The sequence below is a fragment of the Gracilinanus agilis genome, chromosome 1 (assembly GCF_016433145.1).
Source record: "Gracilinanus agilis isolate LMUSP501 chromosome 1, AgileGrace, whole genome shotgun sequence".
Lineage (NCBI taxonomy): Eukaryota > Metazoa > Chordata > Mammalia > Didelphimorphia > Didelphidae > Gracilinanus > Gracilinanus agilis.
In genome coordinates, this window is record NC_058130.1 from 681,139,011 (window position 1) to 681,159,750 (window position 20,740).

Genomic DNA, 20,740 nt, shown 5'->3' on the forward strand with positions numbered 1-20,740 from the left:
AGAAACATTGTGTTTAGACATTTAAAACTTCATCTTGGGAGCAGCTAGGTGACTCAGTGGAGAGAGAGAGCCAGGTCTAGAGATGGGAGACTGGGTTCAAATCTGATTTCAGATACTTCCTAGCCTTGTGAACCTGGGCAAAACACTTAATCCAAATTGTCTAGCCCTTACCTGCTTTTCTGCCTTGGAAGTGATTCTTAGTTTTCCCGCTTGGGAAAAAACTAAAGCTATATTGAGGACAAACATGGACAGAGGTACAGAAAGGAGAGCTACCTCAGGGAAGAAGCAGCTTTAAGGGCTGTGACCCTTTAGGGCAGAGTGATAGCTGGTTATGTACTCTGGCAAGGCATTGATACTCAGCCCAACAGAGGACTCCACCTAGGGAAAATTCCTTTGATGGAGGAAGAAAAATAATTCAAATAAGCAGGTAAAGTTGTCTTAGCCCTTTTCCCCATGTGCTCTCTATATATCAGTCTCACTACTTTGTATGTCAAGTTTGTGTTCCTTCTTCCCAGAGACGCTGTGCGGGCAAGGGGCAGAGTGTACCCTCGTTAGTTTGGTACCCACTCTTCTCATTACACCTTCTCATTAAATACAGTCAAGTTGGGTCTGGCATATTGATGAGGACTCACATGTGACAGTGATAGACACCACAATCCATCAGGGTTAGAGGGTCCACAGTACCTTAAAATCCTGAGAGGAGAAGAGACCCCACAGGGGAACCCACCTTTTTGGAATTCCAAGAGAGAATGCAGGGGTTGCTACTCTATGAACTACCACAAGGGGGCACACAATGGCTAGTGGAAGGGAGGTGGAGAGAGTTGATCAATAAATTAAAATGACAGCAGGAACACTGGTTAAAAAGGTTCTAATGGTTAAATCCTAATCCTCAGAACCAACGTTATTGTTTTTTTTATTTAAAAAAAATTTAATTAATTGATTTAGAATATTTTCCCAGGGTTACATGATTCATGTTCTTTCCCTCCCTTCCTTCCATCCCCTCACCCCCCATAGCCAAAGAGTAATTCCACTGGGTTTTACATGTGTCATTGATCAAGACCTAAATTTCCATATTATTAATATTTGCACTAGGGTGATCGCTTAGAGTCTACATCCCCAATCATGTCCCCATCGACCCATGTGATCAAGCAGTTGCTTAGAACCAACTTTAAGATGTTTACTTTAATTCTACTCTCTCCTTCTAATGTCCTTTTGCTAGGTAATAAACTTGATTTTGACTTAGTTACAATTTCCTTGCCTCAGATTCCTGACAAGGGCTACCATGTCTCCACCCTTAGAAATGAAATCTCTAGCACTTAATTATGGGGTGTGATAGGCTGAGGCTTAGCCAAGATCTTCCTGAATTTAGTCATCTTCCTAACACACAGGTATGGCCATACTCTCTCTGGGAGAGTATACTGGCTATATAAATAGTTACCAGTACAATTCAATAAAATACAGACTCTATCCTGGACTTTAAGACCCTCCAAAGATTTATTTCTTCCTTCTTCTATTTCGAGCTTTGTTTTTTATATAATTGGGTTTAATCAGGCAGTCAGTCTGCCTGAAAAAGCAATATAACTTGTGCTAGAGAAAAGAATAAGTATTGATTAACCAACTCACCATCACGTCCTTTCAGACCCTACTGGAGCCAGTGCAGAGCCCAGGACTCTAGATGAAGAGCACACCCTAGACCAGTGATGGGCAAACTAGGGCCTTCGGGCCAGATGCAGCCCCCTGAAATGTTCTATCCCTCCAGGCGACATTATTACTATTCTGATGAATACAATGAGTAGGATACAATACAATGAAACTTTGAAAGAGTTGCCTTAGAACAGAGTGACAGATGAGCATTTCCTTTCCTTTGGTCACCTCTTTAAAAAGTTTGCCCATCACTGCCCTAGACTACCAGTCGTGCTCACATCTTATGCATTACAGATATCATAAAAGGGGGCTACCATCAAAAGCAACTGATGATCAGCTGCCACCACCAGGGCAGAGAGGCCAACCTGGTTGAACTAATAATAATGCATCCTGAGAAAGATCTGTAGGAAGTAAGTAAGGGAGAGAGTAAATTTCAGAGATTAGCTTTAAGAAGAAAGGAGGAGAATTTGGATACAAGCCCTGGGAGAAGATTCTGACAAGGAGAAAAGGATCTTGGGAGTTTTGCTGGAAATTAATTAACTATCACTCTGAATCTGGCTTTGAGCTGAGAAGGAGGATTTTTTGCTCTGGCATTTTCACTGTGAATCCTAACTTTGTGGAAAGATTAGTGATTCCTGAGATTCGAATATTTGCCATTGGAGGAGACCTGATTTTTCCCTGAAGCACAGAGACCATCTGCCTGAGGTCCATCTGTCAGAAATCCACTGGTGAAGGTAAAACCCAAAGTCTGGTTCATCTAGGACTCTGGGTATCCCTAAGAACCAACCCCAGGCTTTAGGTAAGGGCTCACATACATCTGTGGGTCCTTCTTATTTATCCTTTTTTGTAATCCATATTAGTTAGGTCAGTTTATAATCAGATGAGTGGAGTTTTTTTGTGTTTTAGTTAGAGATAAGGAGTTTAGAGTAGCTTGAGTGAATTCTCAAGAAGAACTAATTCACCATGAGGTGAAAGTGGGTGGGTAGAGATTAGATATATATTTGTAGGAAATTATCTATCATTTCCCTTTACTCCTATTATAAATTAAACTTTGTTTCTAAAGCCAAGGGGTTTGTGCTTTACTGGCCTAGATAGTTCCCTAAATGGGTGGTTATCAACTCCCATCCATCTAGGAAGGTTTTTTTATTTCAGATAGGGGAGGCACATGTGCCAGGGATATGAGGCAAATCACCACCGCTATCACCTCCATTCAGATACTAATGGAGATAGCCCAGGACCCTGAGTCTTAAAAGTTCTAGGAATAGCAGTGCTCCCCAAAACACAGGTCTTGCTTCTAGTTCAGCTTCCCTCTCCCTTCCAAACACCAACTGTCAATCAACTGCATAGAAGTACTCCCCAAATCACCTACCCTGTTTTCAGCCCAAGCCCGGGAGCTATTGTCTAAGAGGGAACATCATCCTTCCTTTATTAAGAAGGAATCTGGCAAGTGCTTCTTCAGACACTATAGTGCTATTCTTAGGAGGCTATTGCAGTAATCTAGACTGGTGGCAATGAGATTCTATATTAGGGTGATGGAGTAGAAATAAAGATGAAGGAATGGTAAGCAGAATATTGAGATGAATTAATCATGATGTGGTGACCAATTCACTATTGGGAGGAAGAGAGAACAGTCAAACATGGGTTCAAGTTGACAAAGATTGGTGACCAGGTGAATAGTGGGTAGCACTGAAAGAAATCATAAAGTCAGAAAAAGAAAAAAAAAATGAAGGGAAAAGATAATTAGCTTAGTTTTGAACAATGAGTTCATAGCAGTGAGACATTCATGTAAAAATGCCTTGTAGAATATGGATATCAGGAGAGAGGTCAGGGTTGGATCCAACTATTTATGTCTCTGTCTTATCTCCCCTGAGAATACTTCAAATTCTTGAAGGTGGGGATTGTATCTTTGTAAATCCAGAGCCTTGCAGAGCACCCATCCAAACTTAATTTTTTATTACTTGGCACAGGGCCACTTTCTTGCTTCTTTATTCACCACAGCTTGTGGAAGCCATGGGGCTATGGTGTTTCAAATATGTCCCTCTCCCCATTTTTTTTGCCAAGCAAGAACATATTAAAATGTACTTTTCCTTTTCTTCTTCTTTCCCTTCTGTTTATGACTCCTCCTGCACCCTCACCTCTAACACCTACTCATGATGGTTGGAATCTATTTCAGGGCTAAATGAAGGCTGTTTTTCATACATCTTGATTGTACTGGTGTTAATTATAGTGTAGGAAAGAGATCTGCTCCAGTTTCGTTGGCTCCCCAAATAGTGTTAACTGACTCTGACAATAAACTCTTTGTAGTCAGTCACCTGTCACAGAAAGCAGGGAAAGGGCATCCTGTTGAGATCTAGGATTCTCACTTCAGTCCTTTCTCATTAATAACTGGCCCCCAGACATATGGTTGACAAACCTAAGTAAAGTCACACTATCATTTTACCAGAGCTTGGGACTATTTAGCTCAGGTAGTTGAAGTGTGGTGTTTATAGAATCAGAGGTATTTTATGGGTCACCTAGTAAATTACTTAACCAATACAGAAACACCCCAACCACATTTTGCAAAATGTCATAGTTTTTCTTTTTGTGCAGCTCAAGTAACAGGAAACTCACTGCCTGAAGAAGCAGCCTATGGCATTTTGGGGGGATATTTTCCTCCAAAAGATGGGGCTTAAGCTGAATCTTGAAGAGATCCAGAAAAACTAAGAGATAAGAATGATAGGACATATCATTCTAGGCATGGGTGTCCAACCAGTGCATAGACAAGAAAATGAGAGATAAGAGTGTAATGTCCGAGGAACTACAAGTTGGCCAGTGGAATAAAATTGTAGAGTATATGGAAGGTTGTAAAGTGTTAAGAAGACTAGAAAGGTAGGAAGGGGGCAGGTTATAGAGTCTGCGCTTTATATTTATTTCTTGAGGTAATGATGAGCCACTGAGTCTTCTTTTTTTTAAAACCCTTAACTTCTGTGTATTGGCTTATAGGTGGAAGAGTGATAAGGGTGGGCAATGGGGGTCAAGTGACTTGCCCAGGGTCACACAGCTGGGAAGTGTCTGAGGCCAGATTTGAACCTAGGACCTCTTGTCTCTAGGCCTGACTCTCAATCCACTGAGCTACCCAGCTGCCCCAAGCCACTGAGTCTTAATGAGCCTGGGTAACTGGAAAGATTATAATGACCTTTACAGGAATAGGGAAAATTGGAGTAGGGAAGAGTTTGAGGGAAAAACTTCTGTTTTGGACTTGTTGAATTTGACATACCTTTGGGACACCAGCGTAGTTTGACTATAGAGTGTGTGGAGTGTTTCATGGGACAAAAAAAAAGAATAAAAAGAGAGAATAAAAGTAATATAATGAAACATTTGAAATATTATGTAAAGGAATTTATATTTTATTCTGGAGGCAATTAGGAGTCATTGGATCTCGCTGACAAAGGAGGTGACATGCTTTAGAAAAAAAAATCACCTTGGCAGATGGAGGACAGCTTGAAATAGGGAAAGATGAAATAGGGAGACCAGTTAGAAAGCTATTGCAGTAGTCCAGGTAAGAAGTGAAGAGAATTTGAGCTAGGATTGTGGCTGAATGAATGGAAATAAAGAAAACATATATAAGAGATATTGTAAAAACAAAACTGACAAAAAGGTTTGACAACAGATTGGATATGAGGGGTGAGTGAGAGGGAGGATTTAAGGATAACACTAGGACCACTTCATCTGTTGAATTTATACCTATACTTTAATGTCCCCAAATCAAATATTATTTTCCACATAAAATATTCACTGATCCCTCTGGATGGTTAAAAAAAGTTACAATTCAACAATTATTTATTAAATACTTAAATTATTTATTAGATACTTTTGCTATGTTTGCTTGAGAACTTACAAATAACTATTTTGTAGGTCTCTGTTGCTCTCATCATCTATTATTGTGCATGATTAGTTTCCAATCTTTCCTATACCTATACTTGAGTGCAAGCATTATGAACAACACTCAGCTCAATGATCTGCAAATAGGAGGTGCTTTATAAATGTTGAATGAATATTCATGGTGATCTTCTTTATACTCTCTCCACTAATACTCTATTCTTTACACTCTTCACTACTAGGACAATCCATTCCCATTGCTTCTACGATCACCATTATATATATATAAAAAAAAAAAACTCTCAAGTTTGTGCCCCTGTTCGTTACCATTTCCCCCTCAACTCTAGATTCAGTTTTCAAAAACCTACTGGTCACATCCTTCTGGGTATCCTGCCAGCACCTCTGCCTCAATGAGGTCTTTAGGCATTCCTAAAACTAAACTCATCCCCTACTCCATCCCCAGCATGCACATACACCTAATTTTCTATCTAAAAATCTAATGGCTTCTTCTCAGTCCTAGTAAGTTCAAGAGGATGAATCCCAGGCTTAGGGGATTTACATTTACACTGTAATTTTACCTCATTATTTATATTTTGTCTTCTCTCTTAAACATGAGCTTCTTGAGGGCGGGGATCTTATTTCTGACTTGCTTTATACTCTCAGAGCCTAGCACATAGTAAATGTTTAATAACTATTTATTGACCAACTAACTTATTCATTTCTCTTTCTGAGGGTGTCACTACCACCTTCTTAGGGATAAAGACTTGAAACTTTAGATTCATTTTTAAATCATTCTATTATTGTTCTCTAACATTCAAGCACCAAATCCTTTTATTACTACCTTAATATCTTTCCCATATATCCACTGGTCAATAGCAATTATTATCACAATAGGTGTTTATTTATATGGTATCAATTAATAATTTTGTAATAAATAAATTTATAAATAACTATTTCATTTCATTTTATCCTCACAATAACATAGTGAAACAGATGATACAGAGGTTAGGAGGCTCATCAAGGTTGAGTCATTTCAAACAGCCTAGTACAAGCCTTCATCTCATCTTTTTTTTCAACCCTAACTTTTGTCCTAATAACAACTCTAGGACAGAAAGGCAAGGTCTAGGTAAATGGAATTAAATGATGTGCCCAGGGTCACACAACTTGGAAATGTCTTAGGCCAGGTCCTCCCAACTCCAGGCCTAGCTCTCTCTATCCACTCTTTTCACCTAAACTATTATAAACAGTGTCTTAACTGGTTCCCTATTTTCAGTGTCGCACTCACACTACTGCCCAAGTCACTTTCCTATGGCATCAGCCAGATCTTATCATTCCTTTTAGAATTGGTTGAACTGTATGATCTCTGAGGTCACTTCTAAATCTGGGATTTTATGAGTCTAATCTAAAACTTCCAACAGCTTCTTATTCCCTATTCAATAAAATATCAATTTCTTTTTCTGACATTTATGACCCTCCATAATTTGACTTCAACTTACCTTTTCAACATGTCTCTCTTTTATGTACTTTATATAACATTCTTGCCAGATTCATCTTCTTGCGATCCTAGATTTTTTTTTGCCTTTGTGTGCATCTTTATGCAGGCTTGGAATGGACTCAGGTTCATTTTCCTGCCTCCTGAAATCTCTTTCTTTTTTCAAGGCTAAACCCAGAGGCTTGCTTCTTAAGTGATTTCCCCTTTTTGAAAGTGATTCCTTTTTCTTTATGTTTTCTTACATATTACCTTTGCATGGAACTTACCGCTCCTCAGCAGCACAATTATTTTGTCTATATACTCTATCAGACTGTAAAATCTTTGAGAGTACATTCTAGGTCTTATCCATCTTAGGACAATATAAGTCAAGCAAGTCTCTAGACCTACAAATTAAAGAGCAGGTAAGTAGCTATATTAACAGAAGGAATTTTCTGAGTTGCCTATACCAATAACATCACAGGTTCAGGAAAAAAAGTGCCAAGAATCTGTGATTTCCTTGGTTTGTCAACTTCATGGAACAGTGGGAACCAGCAACCCAGCTGTTTCTCAGTAGATAAATCATAGGGATTTGCTAGGTCTCATGTCTAATAAGTGTCAGAAGCAGGATTTAAACCATGGTCTTCCTGATTCCAACTCTAGTGCCTTCTCTTTACTAGTCCATATTTGCCTCTCAGGCACATAAAAGATATCACTGAATTCAAATGAATCCCTTTTCCTGTGGGTAATCAGCTACTATCTACCAAATGAGTCTTTCAGAATCAGACTGTTAGCCTTCAGATGCCCAGCTGAACTAGGGAAATGTGACTTCAGGAAGAAAATGACCAATATTCACCATTTGTGAGAAAGCAAAAAAATAAAGTAAATTATTCTAGGGGCAATACATTTTATTTGAATATTTGAGACCAATTCATAATATTCAGGATGCTGTTGAGAAAATGGTCCAATAATCAAAGTCTATTTATTGAGTTGGATGACAAGTTAGATAATCTCTGCAAAGAACTTCATTTTATAGGGGAAGGTCAAGACGACACCTCAACCCCACATCTAATATTCTCTGTTCTATGTACATGTATATATTAATACAATGTTATTTGCTTTATTGCTATTAAAGTGTGCTGAAGATAAACTGATTTGTCTGGAGTGGAGAGAAGTTAGGTAGTATGTAAGAGAGAGTGCCTATTTCTCAAAACATAAAAAAATTAAAAGGAATTAAAAGCTACCCAGAAGTAACTGAGCAAAACACCAGTCACCTGTAGGAGCAAAGTCCAAATTACCTGATGGTTTTAATCATACTGAGCCCCATTTCAACACAGCAGTGGGCATGGTCCTGGCGAGGTTCAGGGAGTCCAGACACACAATAGTAGCAGTCTCCCAAGATCTTAATCCGAAGACAGTGATGCTCCTGGATTTGAGAGTGGGAAAGGAGAGAAATTGATTAGCAGAGAACTTAACATTTTAGAATCCCCTTAGTGAATTATTGAGAATAAAATAGTTAAGAAGGAATATTATAGCCTGTTACTATAAAGTAACACCAAATTTACTTTTACTAACTTGTCAGTGAAACCAGGACCACTGACTTTGTTTTCCTGCACTGCAGTATTATGCAATGCTCCACATCCACAGAACCCCATCTCTACAGTGAAGAGAAGAAGCTATATTTTCCCATTTCTTTGGGAAGGAGCCTAGTCGTTATAGTTGTACTCTACTGGTTTGCTCTTTTTTTTTAAATTTACATTGGTATAGTCTTTAAGTATATTGTTTTCCTGGTTATGATTATACAATTGGTTCATAAATTTTTCCCATGTTTCACTGAATTCATCATCTCAATTGTTCCTCACAACACTAAAAAATTCCACATTTATGTGCCAAAGTTCATTTTGCCATTCCCCAAATAATAAACCTCTATATAATTTTCAGTTTTCTGCTATAACAAAAAGGGTAGCTATGAATTTGCTGGTGTATATGAGCTCTTATTTTTTTCCACCTTGAAATTCTTTTGGGTATACATCTAGCAATGGGATCTTTGGGTCAAGGAATATGGATATTTGGTAGCCCTTTATTATCACTAGAGGTATACCTCACTTAATGCAATAGAAGACATTCAATGGATATTGATTTTTAATGAATAAATAAATAGGTTCAGATAAAGGGTTCCCCATAAGATGAGAGGACAGGGAAATCAAAATGGGATTTGAGGAGGGCCATAGCTATCTAATAAAATGCTTCTAGAATTTTGAGAAGCTGGAGCTGACCCTATATACTAGTAGAGACCTGGGAGCTTGCCTGGCTTTAGCATAATGTGACTTCGTCAAGCTTGAAGGCTTTGTACCAGGAGCACCAAACAATTTTTTTAAACTGTTGCTACCAAAAAGATTCTCTATTAATACCTCTCACCCCTAGGGGAAAAATCTGCTAGGTTGGCTAGGATAATAACTGATACAGTCCTGTACAGTTCAAAGAATCTCATTCTTTTGTTTTTTGTAATTATATTTTTAATTTTTATTTTGAATACTTTCCCCCAGTTACATGTTTCATATTCTTTCCCTCACCCCCAAACCCCCCTAAGCCCCCTTAGCCGACGCACAATTCCACTGGGTTTTACATATATCATTGATTAAGCCCTAATTCCATATTATTGATTTTTGGACTAGAGTTATCATTTAGAGTCTTCATCCCCAATAATATCCCCATCAGTCCATGTGTTCAGTTGTTCTTCCTCTGTGTTTCTTCTCCCACAGTTCTTCCTCTGAATGTGGCTAGTTTTCTTTCTCATAAGTCCAGAGCAAGGCTGAGGGACTTATTAGAAAGAATCCCATTTTTGGAATTGGAAGGGACTTTAGCAGTTACCAAAACTACCAAAACCCTCATCTTAAGAGCAATTTTGTGAGGGAGTTATTATAGATCTGATTATAGTAGTCTCCTCCCTTCTCCATGATTTTGTTACCCTGCAAATTCAAGTAACACAGGGTCAGTCCCAAAGCTGAGAGGTTCACCTAGTCTCGCTTGCCCATCTGTTTTTCTGCTACATTTTCATTTTTTTTAAGTTTTTCTTGTGGTAAGGAAGGGGTGCAAGGTTACGGAGTGCCATGGAGAAGGAGGGCAGAGGGAGAATGCATATATATGGGGTCAGCAAGTATTTGCTTATATCCATAGTTTTAGCCATCCACAGTAGATCTTGGGGAAAGGGAGCTTTACTGTATTCTCTTTTGCAGGTAAGGAATCTGAGACCCAGAGAGAGGAAGTGAATTACTCAAGGTCAGTCACCAAAGAAGTGCCAGTTGGGGGTCTGAATCCCAGGTCTTTGGGGCCAAATCTCATGTTCTTGCCACTAAACCACAGACAATCTAGCAGCCCTGAGAACTGGTCATATGCCTTCTGTCTTCAGGTCACATCCCTGCACAAAGGAGATGTAATCAGCGTTCCAGGACTATAATTTAGAGCACTGACAATATTTGCACTACTTCACTGGGTAGAATCAATAATTGGATAATAAGCAAAAAGATATTACATGGGTTTTCCAGATCACAAGGGCACCATATCCCTAACTCTAGTGATATGAAAGGGATACCTGTACTATGTAGAGATTTTTAACTTTTTCTGTGCCAGGGATTCCTTTTGTAGCCTGGGAAAATTGAGGAACCCCTTCTAGGAATGACATTTTTAAATGCATAAAATAAAATATATATGATGACAATGGAAATCAATTATATTGAAATATATAGCCTGTAGACAGGATGACTGCTATTTGGTGTGATCTAGTAACTAGAATAATTTTAAAGTAGAGATGAGCATAAAATATTTTGTGAGATACATGCAACAATTATAATACATGAAAATACTCATTATTTCTTTTGTAGACAAAAGTTCTGAATCCTATTAAAACTAGGTTTGTTGACTTTTCATAATTGAAGAAAATACTGAATTTAACTTAGAAATTAGTGAAAATAAAGTATTTTTCCCATCCAAATTCAGAGACCACTGGTTAGGAATTCCTCATCTTATGAATTTCAGCCAATAAACTAAAAGACGTGATTGAGGCATATGAACTGATTTTCAATCTGCCATCCACTTACATCCCATATCTTGAATGAATTCTGAGTCTTTTTTTTCTGTCAGCTGCATCCTGGTTAAAGTTGGGCAACAGGGAATATCACTTCTAAGCTGGAAAAATGAGGATCATAATCCCTGCCATGCCTAACTCACAGAAGTATTGTAAAGTTCCAGTGAAACCCTGGGTAGCCAAAAAACATTGTATAGGTTTGAGCTATTACATTTATAGAAAGGAATACCCCATAGTCAGTTCAATTCAATTCAGCGCACCATTACTAATTTTCTATGATATTATTGGAATTCTGGAGGCTCTAGGATACAAAGACAAAAGTGCCTTCAAGGACCTTACATCCTAGAGGGAAGATGCAATATTTTCCCATATAATTATATCAAAGGATATATAAGGCAGTATGGCATGGTGAAAATAGCAGTGAATTGGAAGAAAGAATCTGAGTTTAAATTCTGCTTCTGATATGTTACTTAAACTCCCTAGATTGATTCAATTTTCTGCTATATAAAATGAGAAGGTTGGAGTAGATGGCCTCTGAATTTCTTTCAGGTTCAGATCTTTGATTCTAAATAATTTAAATTATAAGAGGGAAAGAGCATTAATATCTTGTTGGGAAGGGACGAGCATTGGGAAAGGCCTTATATAAGAAGAGGTACTTGAGTGATATTTTGAAGGTAGCTAGAGGCTACCTTGGGCAGCTAAGTGGTGCAGTGGAGACAGTGCCAGTCCTGGGGTCCAGAAGACTCAGTTCAAAGCTGGCTTCTGACACTCACTAGCTGTGTGACCCTGGACAAATTGCCCAGTTGGCCTCTGTTTCCTCATCTGTAAAACGCACTGGAGAAGGAAATGATAAACTGTTCCAGTATCTTTGTAACAAAAACCCTAAATGGGGTCACAAAGAGTCAGACAGGACTAGATTGACTCAACAACAACAGGGATTGCCCATGGTAGAATGATAAAGGATTGAATTTCTGATGGAGGGATCACCTATGAGAAAGTATGAAGATGAGATGCCATAGATGACTAATGTGCAGCAAGGCAGTTTGACCAAAAAAGAAAGCAAAGGGAAGTAATATAAAATAAGATGGGAAAGGTAGAAGAGAGTCATATTGAGGAGGCCTTTAAGTGGAATGTATTTTGGTCTAGAGGCAAACTCTTGTCTGCAGTAAGAGCCAATCTTGAAATGAGACTCTCAAAGGATATTTCCCTTCATGCCTGATTTCTGGTTTTGAGCTGCACTTAGATGAAAATATAAGAGCCAGTGCATTAAAGGAAGAGTTGTTCTCTTCCAGGTGCAAAATGAAAAAATATCAAGGCAGAATTTTTTCTTCGGAGATTTCCTAAACAAAGAGGACGGTATATAAGAAGCGGGGAAAAAAAATCTTCCTATCTTTGGAGTTAAAGGACCTGATTACAAATTCCAGATCCTGGTTATTTTATGCTCCATTCCTATGTTTCTGCCTTTTTAACTCTTTACATGAATTCATAAAGATCTTTCCATATTTCTTTGCATTCACCATCCTTGTCCATCTTAGTTGCATTATATATTAGTAATATTGTATAATTTAGTCTCACTAAGAAACCCTGGGTCATTTCACATATGTTATTTTCAAATCACACAGTTAATTTTCTGATCCCAAGTGTAGGACTTTATACTGCTTCCAATTTCATTAGATAAGGCTCAGCCTAGAATTCCAACCTGTTGCATTCTTTTGAGATCACAATTCTACTATACAACAGCTAAGCATATTATAAAATTGAATAGGAAGCACTGAAAAGTGATAGAGAAGCTACTAGCTCCTGTTCTGGTTGCATCCTGACTCTGGCTTCTTGATTACACTGAGAGGGTCAAGATACACTTAGTTATTCATGGATCATCTTTCCAGATGAGATAATAGAAGTTCAGAGAGGTTTAGTGGACTGGCCCAAGTCAGAGCAATGATTTAAACCCAGAGTCCCTGAATCTAAAGTAATTTTTGTAGGTTTTTTTTTTTTTTTGCTACATGACAAAAACTAGTGATCCACTTTTCTACCTCTAATAGAATGACATGCTAAATGATCATGAGCATACGGATTTAGAACATTCTCTTGATTGGCTGGAAACTTCAGACTTCTCAGATATTTTGATTCACTTTCTTGAAGGGAATGGTGCAAGCAGTATTTGATGTGAAAAAGTTCAATATAAGCCAAGATTTGTAGATCTGTGTTCATATGTGCTTGTGGTAGGCTCTGTGTGTGTGTGTGTGTGTGTGTGTGTGTGTGTGTGTCTAAGAGCTATCAGTTTGGGGCAGCACATTTAATGAAGCATATATAGGAATATTTATTTGAATTCTGCAATGACTTGTAAACTTTTTTTAACCCTAAGAAAGCCATTCCAATTTTAAATGGGATGTTTTCCCCTTGCACCAAGAATAATATGTAGCATTTTTAACCAATGCTTATAGTTCTATTCTATAGGACCAAGCAGAATAAAACTTTCTCTCATCCACATGAAAAATTTTAAAAATGCTTTTAAGATTGCTGTCAAGTCTGCTCTAAGCCTTTTTTTCTACAGAATAAATTAGCCTTTTTCCTTCAACTGGATCCCATATGACACTGTTCCAAATCCTTATTGTTCTCCTTTGGAGGTATTCCAGAATATCACTCTTGGAAAATATTATACCCAGAGCTGGACATACGAATTCAGATGAAGTCTGTCCAAGCAAGAGTAGATGAGATTATCCTTTCTCTAACTCTAGAAATCTGTCCTTTTTTAATGAAGCCTAAGATTGCATTAACATTTTTAGTTGCCATGTCACACTGTTGACTCATACTGCACCTTCCAGTCTGCTAGAACCGAGAGATTATTTTTGGCATGGATTGTTTTCCAATCATTTTTTTCTCCTCCTAACATATTTTAATATAAATCTAACATTTCATGTTATATTAATTTCTATTAAATTTAATTTTAGCTTCCATGCATTGTTCTACTTGCCTGAGATTTGTTACTGAATTCCAACTCTATCACTCAAAGTATTATGCATTCCACCTAGCTTTATGCCATCAATATATTTAATAAGCATTGCCATATATGCTTCACAAATATCTCTATCACTCTAGCATAGTTCTTGATATCTAAGCATTCTTCAATATTTTGGGTCTGATCAGCTACAAAATTACTGAACTCTCATGTTGGGGGCAACCTCTGAAGGTCTAATCCTGATCATGTATGAATAACAATCCCTTTTATGACATGGATGAGTAATAATCCAGACTTTGCTTGAAGGCCTGCAGGGCTGACAAACCCATGACTTCCTGAGCCAGTCAATGCCACTATGGGATAGTTCTAAATGTTAGGAAGTTTATCTTCATACCAAGATTAATTTAGTCTTTCCAAAGCTTCCACCTATTGCCCCCACTTCAGCAATCTGGAGCCAAACAGAACAGATATATTCTCCTTTTTATCTTTGATATTCCTTCATATATTGGAAATAATTACTATGTCACCCTTAAATAGTCTTTTCCAGGCTAAGCACCTCTAGTTCCAGTGATTCTTATGAAAAATGAACTCAAATATAATGGTCACTCTTTTTTTTTTTTGCAGGGTGCTAATTGTGGGCTCAGTAATATTTTAGCTAATATTATTTTTTGTTTGTTTGTTTTTTTAAACCCTTAACTTCTGTGCATTGGCTCCTAAGTGGAAGAGTGGTAAGGGTGGGCAATGGGGATCAAGTGACCCGCCCAGGGTCACACAGCTGGGAAGTGTCTGAGGCCAGATTCGAACCTACGACCTCCCATCTCTAGGCCTCATTCCCAATCCACTGAGCTACCCGGCTGCCCCTTAGCTAATATTCTTAACAAGAGATTTCATCTATATCTAAAGACCAGCTTAGGGGGGCAGCTGGGTGGCTCAGTGGATTGAGAGCCAGACCTAGAGATGGGAGGTCCTAGGTTCAAATCTGGCCTTAGACACTTCCTAGCTGTGTGATCCTGGACAAGTCACTTAACCCCCATTGCCTAGCCCTTACCACTCTTCTGCCTTGGAGCCAATACATAGTATTGACTGCAAGATGGAAGGTAAGGGTTTTAAATTAAAAAAAAATAAAGATCAGCCTATGGGGGGGGGAACAGAGAGACAGAGACAGAGACAGAGACAGAGACAGAGAGACAGACAGACAGACAGAAAGACACAGAGAGTCATTATCACAAATAACTTGATAAGAGCCTACATATTAAATCAACATAAGCTTCAATCCTGAGTGGCTTCAATGAAAAGGTGGTTATTTAGGGATGATCACAAAAATATATATTAGAAAATTTTTCAGGAGAGAGAAATGAGAGACAAAAATAACTTGTAAACTATACATATATAGCATGAGCACACTATTTAAGAAGAAAGTCAAGAGGCACTGGATACGGTGAGCAATCAACAATATAAAGCATAAAATTGATTATATTTTTTTCTTTTTTTTTTAAACCCTTGTACTTCGGTGTATTGTCTCCTAGGTGGAAGATTGGTAAGGGTGGGCAATGGGGGTCAAGTGACTTGCCCAGGGTCACACAGCTGGGAAGTGGCTGAGGCCAGGTTTGAACCTAGGACCTCCTGTCTCTAGGCCTGACTCTCACTCCACTGAGCTACCCAGGTGCCCCAAAATTGATTATATTTTAACAAAGGGCATGACTGTCACTAATCAGGTAATTATTTCCATTCTAGCCCTCTCTATATAACCAGACTCTAAACTTGTTAGAACAAAGTTCAAAATCTGTGTCAGAACAGAAGAAACAAAAATAAGAAGGGACATGGAATCCATCTCCAACTAGACCTACTTAAATAAGTTGTTAATACTGAAATGGGGTAATTGGGAAATGAGAAATGGGGAAACAAATAGAACTTTATATGGTCTATCACTAGTTTCCTAAAGAAATTTGACTAATATAAGGGATTGCTTCAACAAGGAAACTAAAGAGAGCTCAGAAACTGCTTTAGTTAGCAGCAAATACTTGACTAGCTTGTCAAATGGAAAGAGCTGCCAAAGGTGACCTTAATTTACTACTACTACTACTACTACTACTACTACTACTACTACTACTACTACTACTACTACTACTACTACTACTACTAATAATAATAATAATAATAATAATAATAATAGCTAACATTTATACAGCATTTGCTATGTGCCAGGTGTCATACTAAGTGCTTTAGAATACATATGAGTAAAATCTTATGGAGAAGGATAATGGAAGGTAATGAAGAGTATTGCCATATCATCAAAACTTCAAAAAGATTGGTATAAAAAACTATTTACAGACCTTTTTGTGAAAGATAATCCAGGCTATCCTGATGAAATTTAAAGATAAAATTAGAAGTAAAACAAATATGAAATAGAAAGATTTACATAATTTCTAAAATAAAAGACTTTTATCAACAGAAAAATGGAACCAGCACAATTCAAATATAACATTATGGTGTCTGCTGTGCTCCATGGGAGAGCAGAAATAGCATTAGAAAAGGTAATATAAAGCAATAAAGAAGTGTAACTGAACTAGACCAAGCATCCACAAAAATGCTCCATTCTTGAGGTTATGTAATTTTGAGGGCATCAGAAGCAAAGTCTCACAATACTTGAAAAAAGGAAAAATACTAAATCTTATGAAAATAAAGGACCTTATTAATGTCAAAATTTCAATAGGGAATGATTAATAACTACTAGTTCTTATGTCTATTTTTTCCATTTTGATGGATTTGAATATATATGTAGGGCATCCTTGATGAAGGTATCAACAGGAGCAGGCATGCTTTTACAAATGATGTTCTATGGTACAGCATCAAATATTCCAGTTGAATGAAAGGTACAACAAATATCAGATCCCATTAGGGTTCTTGTTTATTGACTAAAAAAAGCATGCAATTCAGCAGATCAACATTTTGTCACCTTCACAGCAGAGAATGGAATCAGAGAAGAGATGAAAGGTTCTTTACCCAAAAAGAACCTCCAGTGCATATGTAAATATAGTCCCAGTGACACCCAAGGAGCTACATAAAAATCACATAAGATTCCTTCAAAGATAGAACAACAAAAATCGTTTTGTTCCCTGATTCTCTGACTTATCATTATAAGCCAGGCTTAAAGGAGCGGGATGGACACTTGCCTACTGTATATATCACTGCCATGAATGATTTGTAGCAGTTTAAAGTGAAAGAGGACAGTTTGGAATGCCTGGCCTGTAGGAAATAAGATGGTATTCTTTGCCTTTGGCAAGGTGTGCAAGGTAGGTAGTGACTCCCTCCTTCCCCCAGGATTTGTATTGTACTCCAGTTCATTTCCTTAGCACAGAAATAGTGATGGGTCTAATTACACACCCTGGTTTCTACTTTTATTCATTAATAAACATGCACACACAGAGAAAACACATATGTGTGCATATATGTAATGTACAACATACATGTGTTGTGTACACAAAGTATATATACATACACATGTGTTTGTGTGTATAATCTGATGTACTGATGAACAGGAGTATAAATCAGGTTATATAATTATATAAATTATATAAAAATAACCAGGACTTATTATTATTCCTGTGCTAAAGAAATTAACTAAAGTATAAACTGTAAGAGATGGAAGGACTGACTACTTTTTCACTTCAAACTTTTTGCTAAGAACCATTCATATATAAGCAAGTGTGTGTGTGTGTGTGTTTGCATGCATACACCTAAGATAGTATATAAAGGTTATGTACATAAATATAAATAAAACATATATTATACATATCTCTCTTTCTCTCTCTCTTTCTCTGTCTCTCTCTGTCTCTTTGTCTCTCTTACACACACACACACACACACACACACACACACACACGTAGCCTATCTAAAATGACTAACTGGATGACTTTAGTTCATCAACTCCATTCTCCAGAAGGCACATCTCTTAGGCGTACATCCAGGTAACAACACAAGTTCGAGGCTTCCCTGGGCAGAAAAGCAGACCAATTTGCTCATTCTCTGCCCCTTCTCATTCCTAAGTCTCCTTTCCCCTTCTCACCCTGCCATCGTGGTGGGCTCAGACATCATGCTGCACTGAAGGGGATGTCTTCACAGTCCATGCAGTATCCACAGGAGAGCCCATGCCCAAATGGCTCTCCACATCTCCATTATTATAACTACATCCTGTATTCAGTCCATTATTCTGTCTACTCTAGAAGGTAGAGTTTTATACAGTGAAGCTACTTATGAATTAAGAAATAGAGCAAGCAAGTACAAGTATTACGGGGCAGAAACCACCTGTGTCAATGTGTACATATATGTATACTTTATAAATAATCTATGCAGCGCAGACTTGGCCTTGGAGACAAGAAGCAGGGAGTTCAAGTCTTGCTTTGAACACAACCTAGCTGTATGCTTCTGGGCAAGTCATTGAATCTTTTGGTACTCTCAGCAAATTTCTAGGAAAGGAAATTGCAGAGAAGATGCTGAATTGCTTTGGTAGAGGGACTTCACTCATCTGAGAGTTCCCTATAGAAATGAAATACGATTTCTAGTCCCTATCTCTTGTTCGATTAATACAGACTTTTCTGCGCCCATTTCATTGCTCTAATAGTTTTATCACCAACGGGACCAGAATGCATGACTGACTCAGTGGTAACTCATCTGAGTTACAATTGGTGCCACTCTGACACAAAAGAATCAAAAAAAGGTTTAAAATAATAGTCTTGAGGGCAGCTAAGTGGTTTGGTAAATCGAGAGCCAGGCTTAGAAATGGGAGATTCTGGGTTCAAATCTGGCCTCAGACACTTCCTAGCTGTGTGACCCTGGGCAAGTCACTTAACTCCCATTGTCTAGCCCTTACCATTCTTCTGCCTTGAAACCAATAAAGAGTTTAGAAAAAAAGAATAGCCTATGTAGGGCTTTATCTATATCTATAGTCTGTTTTTCAAAAAGTAAATGGTATCAAAGAGGAATAAAACTTATAAAAATGTTCCAAGCCACTTGGAACTGGACTGTTATTTTTATACACATTGTAGGAAACATATTTTCATATTCTCTGTTCAGTGCAGGTCTAGGATCCCCCACAGATAGGAAAGGTTTATTTATTGGCTTGATATTCCTGAATGTAGTTTAATTTGTGTTAACTGAAGCAAGCCTAAAAGCCTTCCATGTGAGTTCCACAATCACTCAAAAGAGTCTGGTGTAATTATCCATAAAAGATGTGTCTAAATGAATAAAGTATCCTTATTATCTAGGCCCTGCTATATATTTGGTAAGAAGTGTGTAGCATTAGTACATCAGTACATATATTTTGAACAGACATTATAAATTGCTTGTAAATTAAGCAGATAGTTGAAAGAAGAGGAAGATTGATTGCAGTTGGAAAACTATAGCAGCTTTAATGATTCTCAAACAAAGGCCCAAGAAAAGAATATCTTGTAATGATATTTACATGGGAGTCATGGGATACCACCATTTCCCCAGAAATTATAGTTGTATTAAACTACAGCACATTATCAATGAAAAGCTTCACAGGAGAAGTGTCACAAATGATACAGTCAGAAAGACACCTGATCAAAAAAGAAAGTAGGATGATTATGTATCAAGAGGAGGGGATAACAGATGGGTAGTGCATCGTGTGCTTCCTTGGGGTATCCATGTATTTAAGAGACCTAGAGTGGGGACAGCTAAGTTGCTAGAACAATAAAGAGAGCCAAGTACCAATGTTATGATAGAAGGAGAGAAAGTCTATGAGGGTGAGACTTTCTTCTAGCTCTCCCCTCCTTTTGTCCCATCCCCCTTGCACAAATCCCATCCTTACATTGCTCAGTGGGATAGAGAACTAGACCTAGAGATGGAAGGTCCTGAATTCAAATCTGGCCTCAGACATTTACTGGTTGTGTGATCCTGGACAAATCGCTTAACCCCCACTGTGTACCCCTTACTGTCCTTCTGCTTTGGAACCAATACAAAGTATTGATTTTAAGACAGAAGGTAAGGATTTTTTTAAGGAGCTGTAGAGGGCAGACTCTCTGTAGGTGATTATTCAGCAAACATTGTACATGATGAAGTGGCATATTGATTTGCAAAACTGGAGAGGATCCCACATCAATGAATTCACAAACCTACTTAATCATCAAAGCATTAATTAAATAATCTACATGGTCTTTTTTTCCCCAATAAGCATTTAATGAGTGCAGAGAACAATACAATCTTGTCTTTGTTACTGAGATCTAAGGAACTCCAGAACCAAAGAATTCTCTGTAGAATATTTTTTTAATTATTAAATATCTAGCCTCTAGAGAGATTCAGTCCAAGCTTTTAAAGTATTATTTAACTTAGTGAAGAACCAGAATTCCCCCTGCAGGTGATCAGTGGAACTTAAAGGAGTAGAGAAATAGATATTAATGGAACCTGCCATGTTCTCTCTACTCATCCATTTTAAATTTAATTTAGTTCAAGTCAAGAAACATTTCTCATGTGAATACCATTGGCCAGTAACTATGTCAGACAATAGAGATACACAGATAAAAAATGATTAAAAAAACAGTTCCTACTCTTAAATAGATTGACTTCTTTTGAGTAAAACATGTAATCAGATAAGTCAGTAAAAAAATAAATACAAGGTCATTTTGGGAATGGGAAAGCACCAAGGATTGAGAAGATTGAGAAAATACTTATGTGGATGATGGAACAGGAACTGAATCTTGAAAGGAGC

General features: G+C 37.7%; 1 protein-coding gene across 1 annotated transcript in view; it reads right to left on the reverse strand.

Annotated features, from left to right (window-relative positions):
* Nucleotides 1–20,740, reverse strand: part of ADCY8 (adenylate cyclase 8) — a 345,650-nt gene that overhangs the window by 165,844 nt on the left and 159,066 nt on the right. Inside the window, exon 5 of the mRNA XM_044669210.1 lies at nt 8,269–8,396. Within this exon, the coding sequence (XP_044525145.1) occupies nt 8,269–8,396 (128 nt within the window). The remainder of the gene's footprint in view (nt 1–8,268; nt 8,397–20,740) is intronic.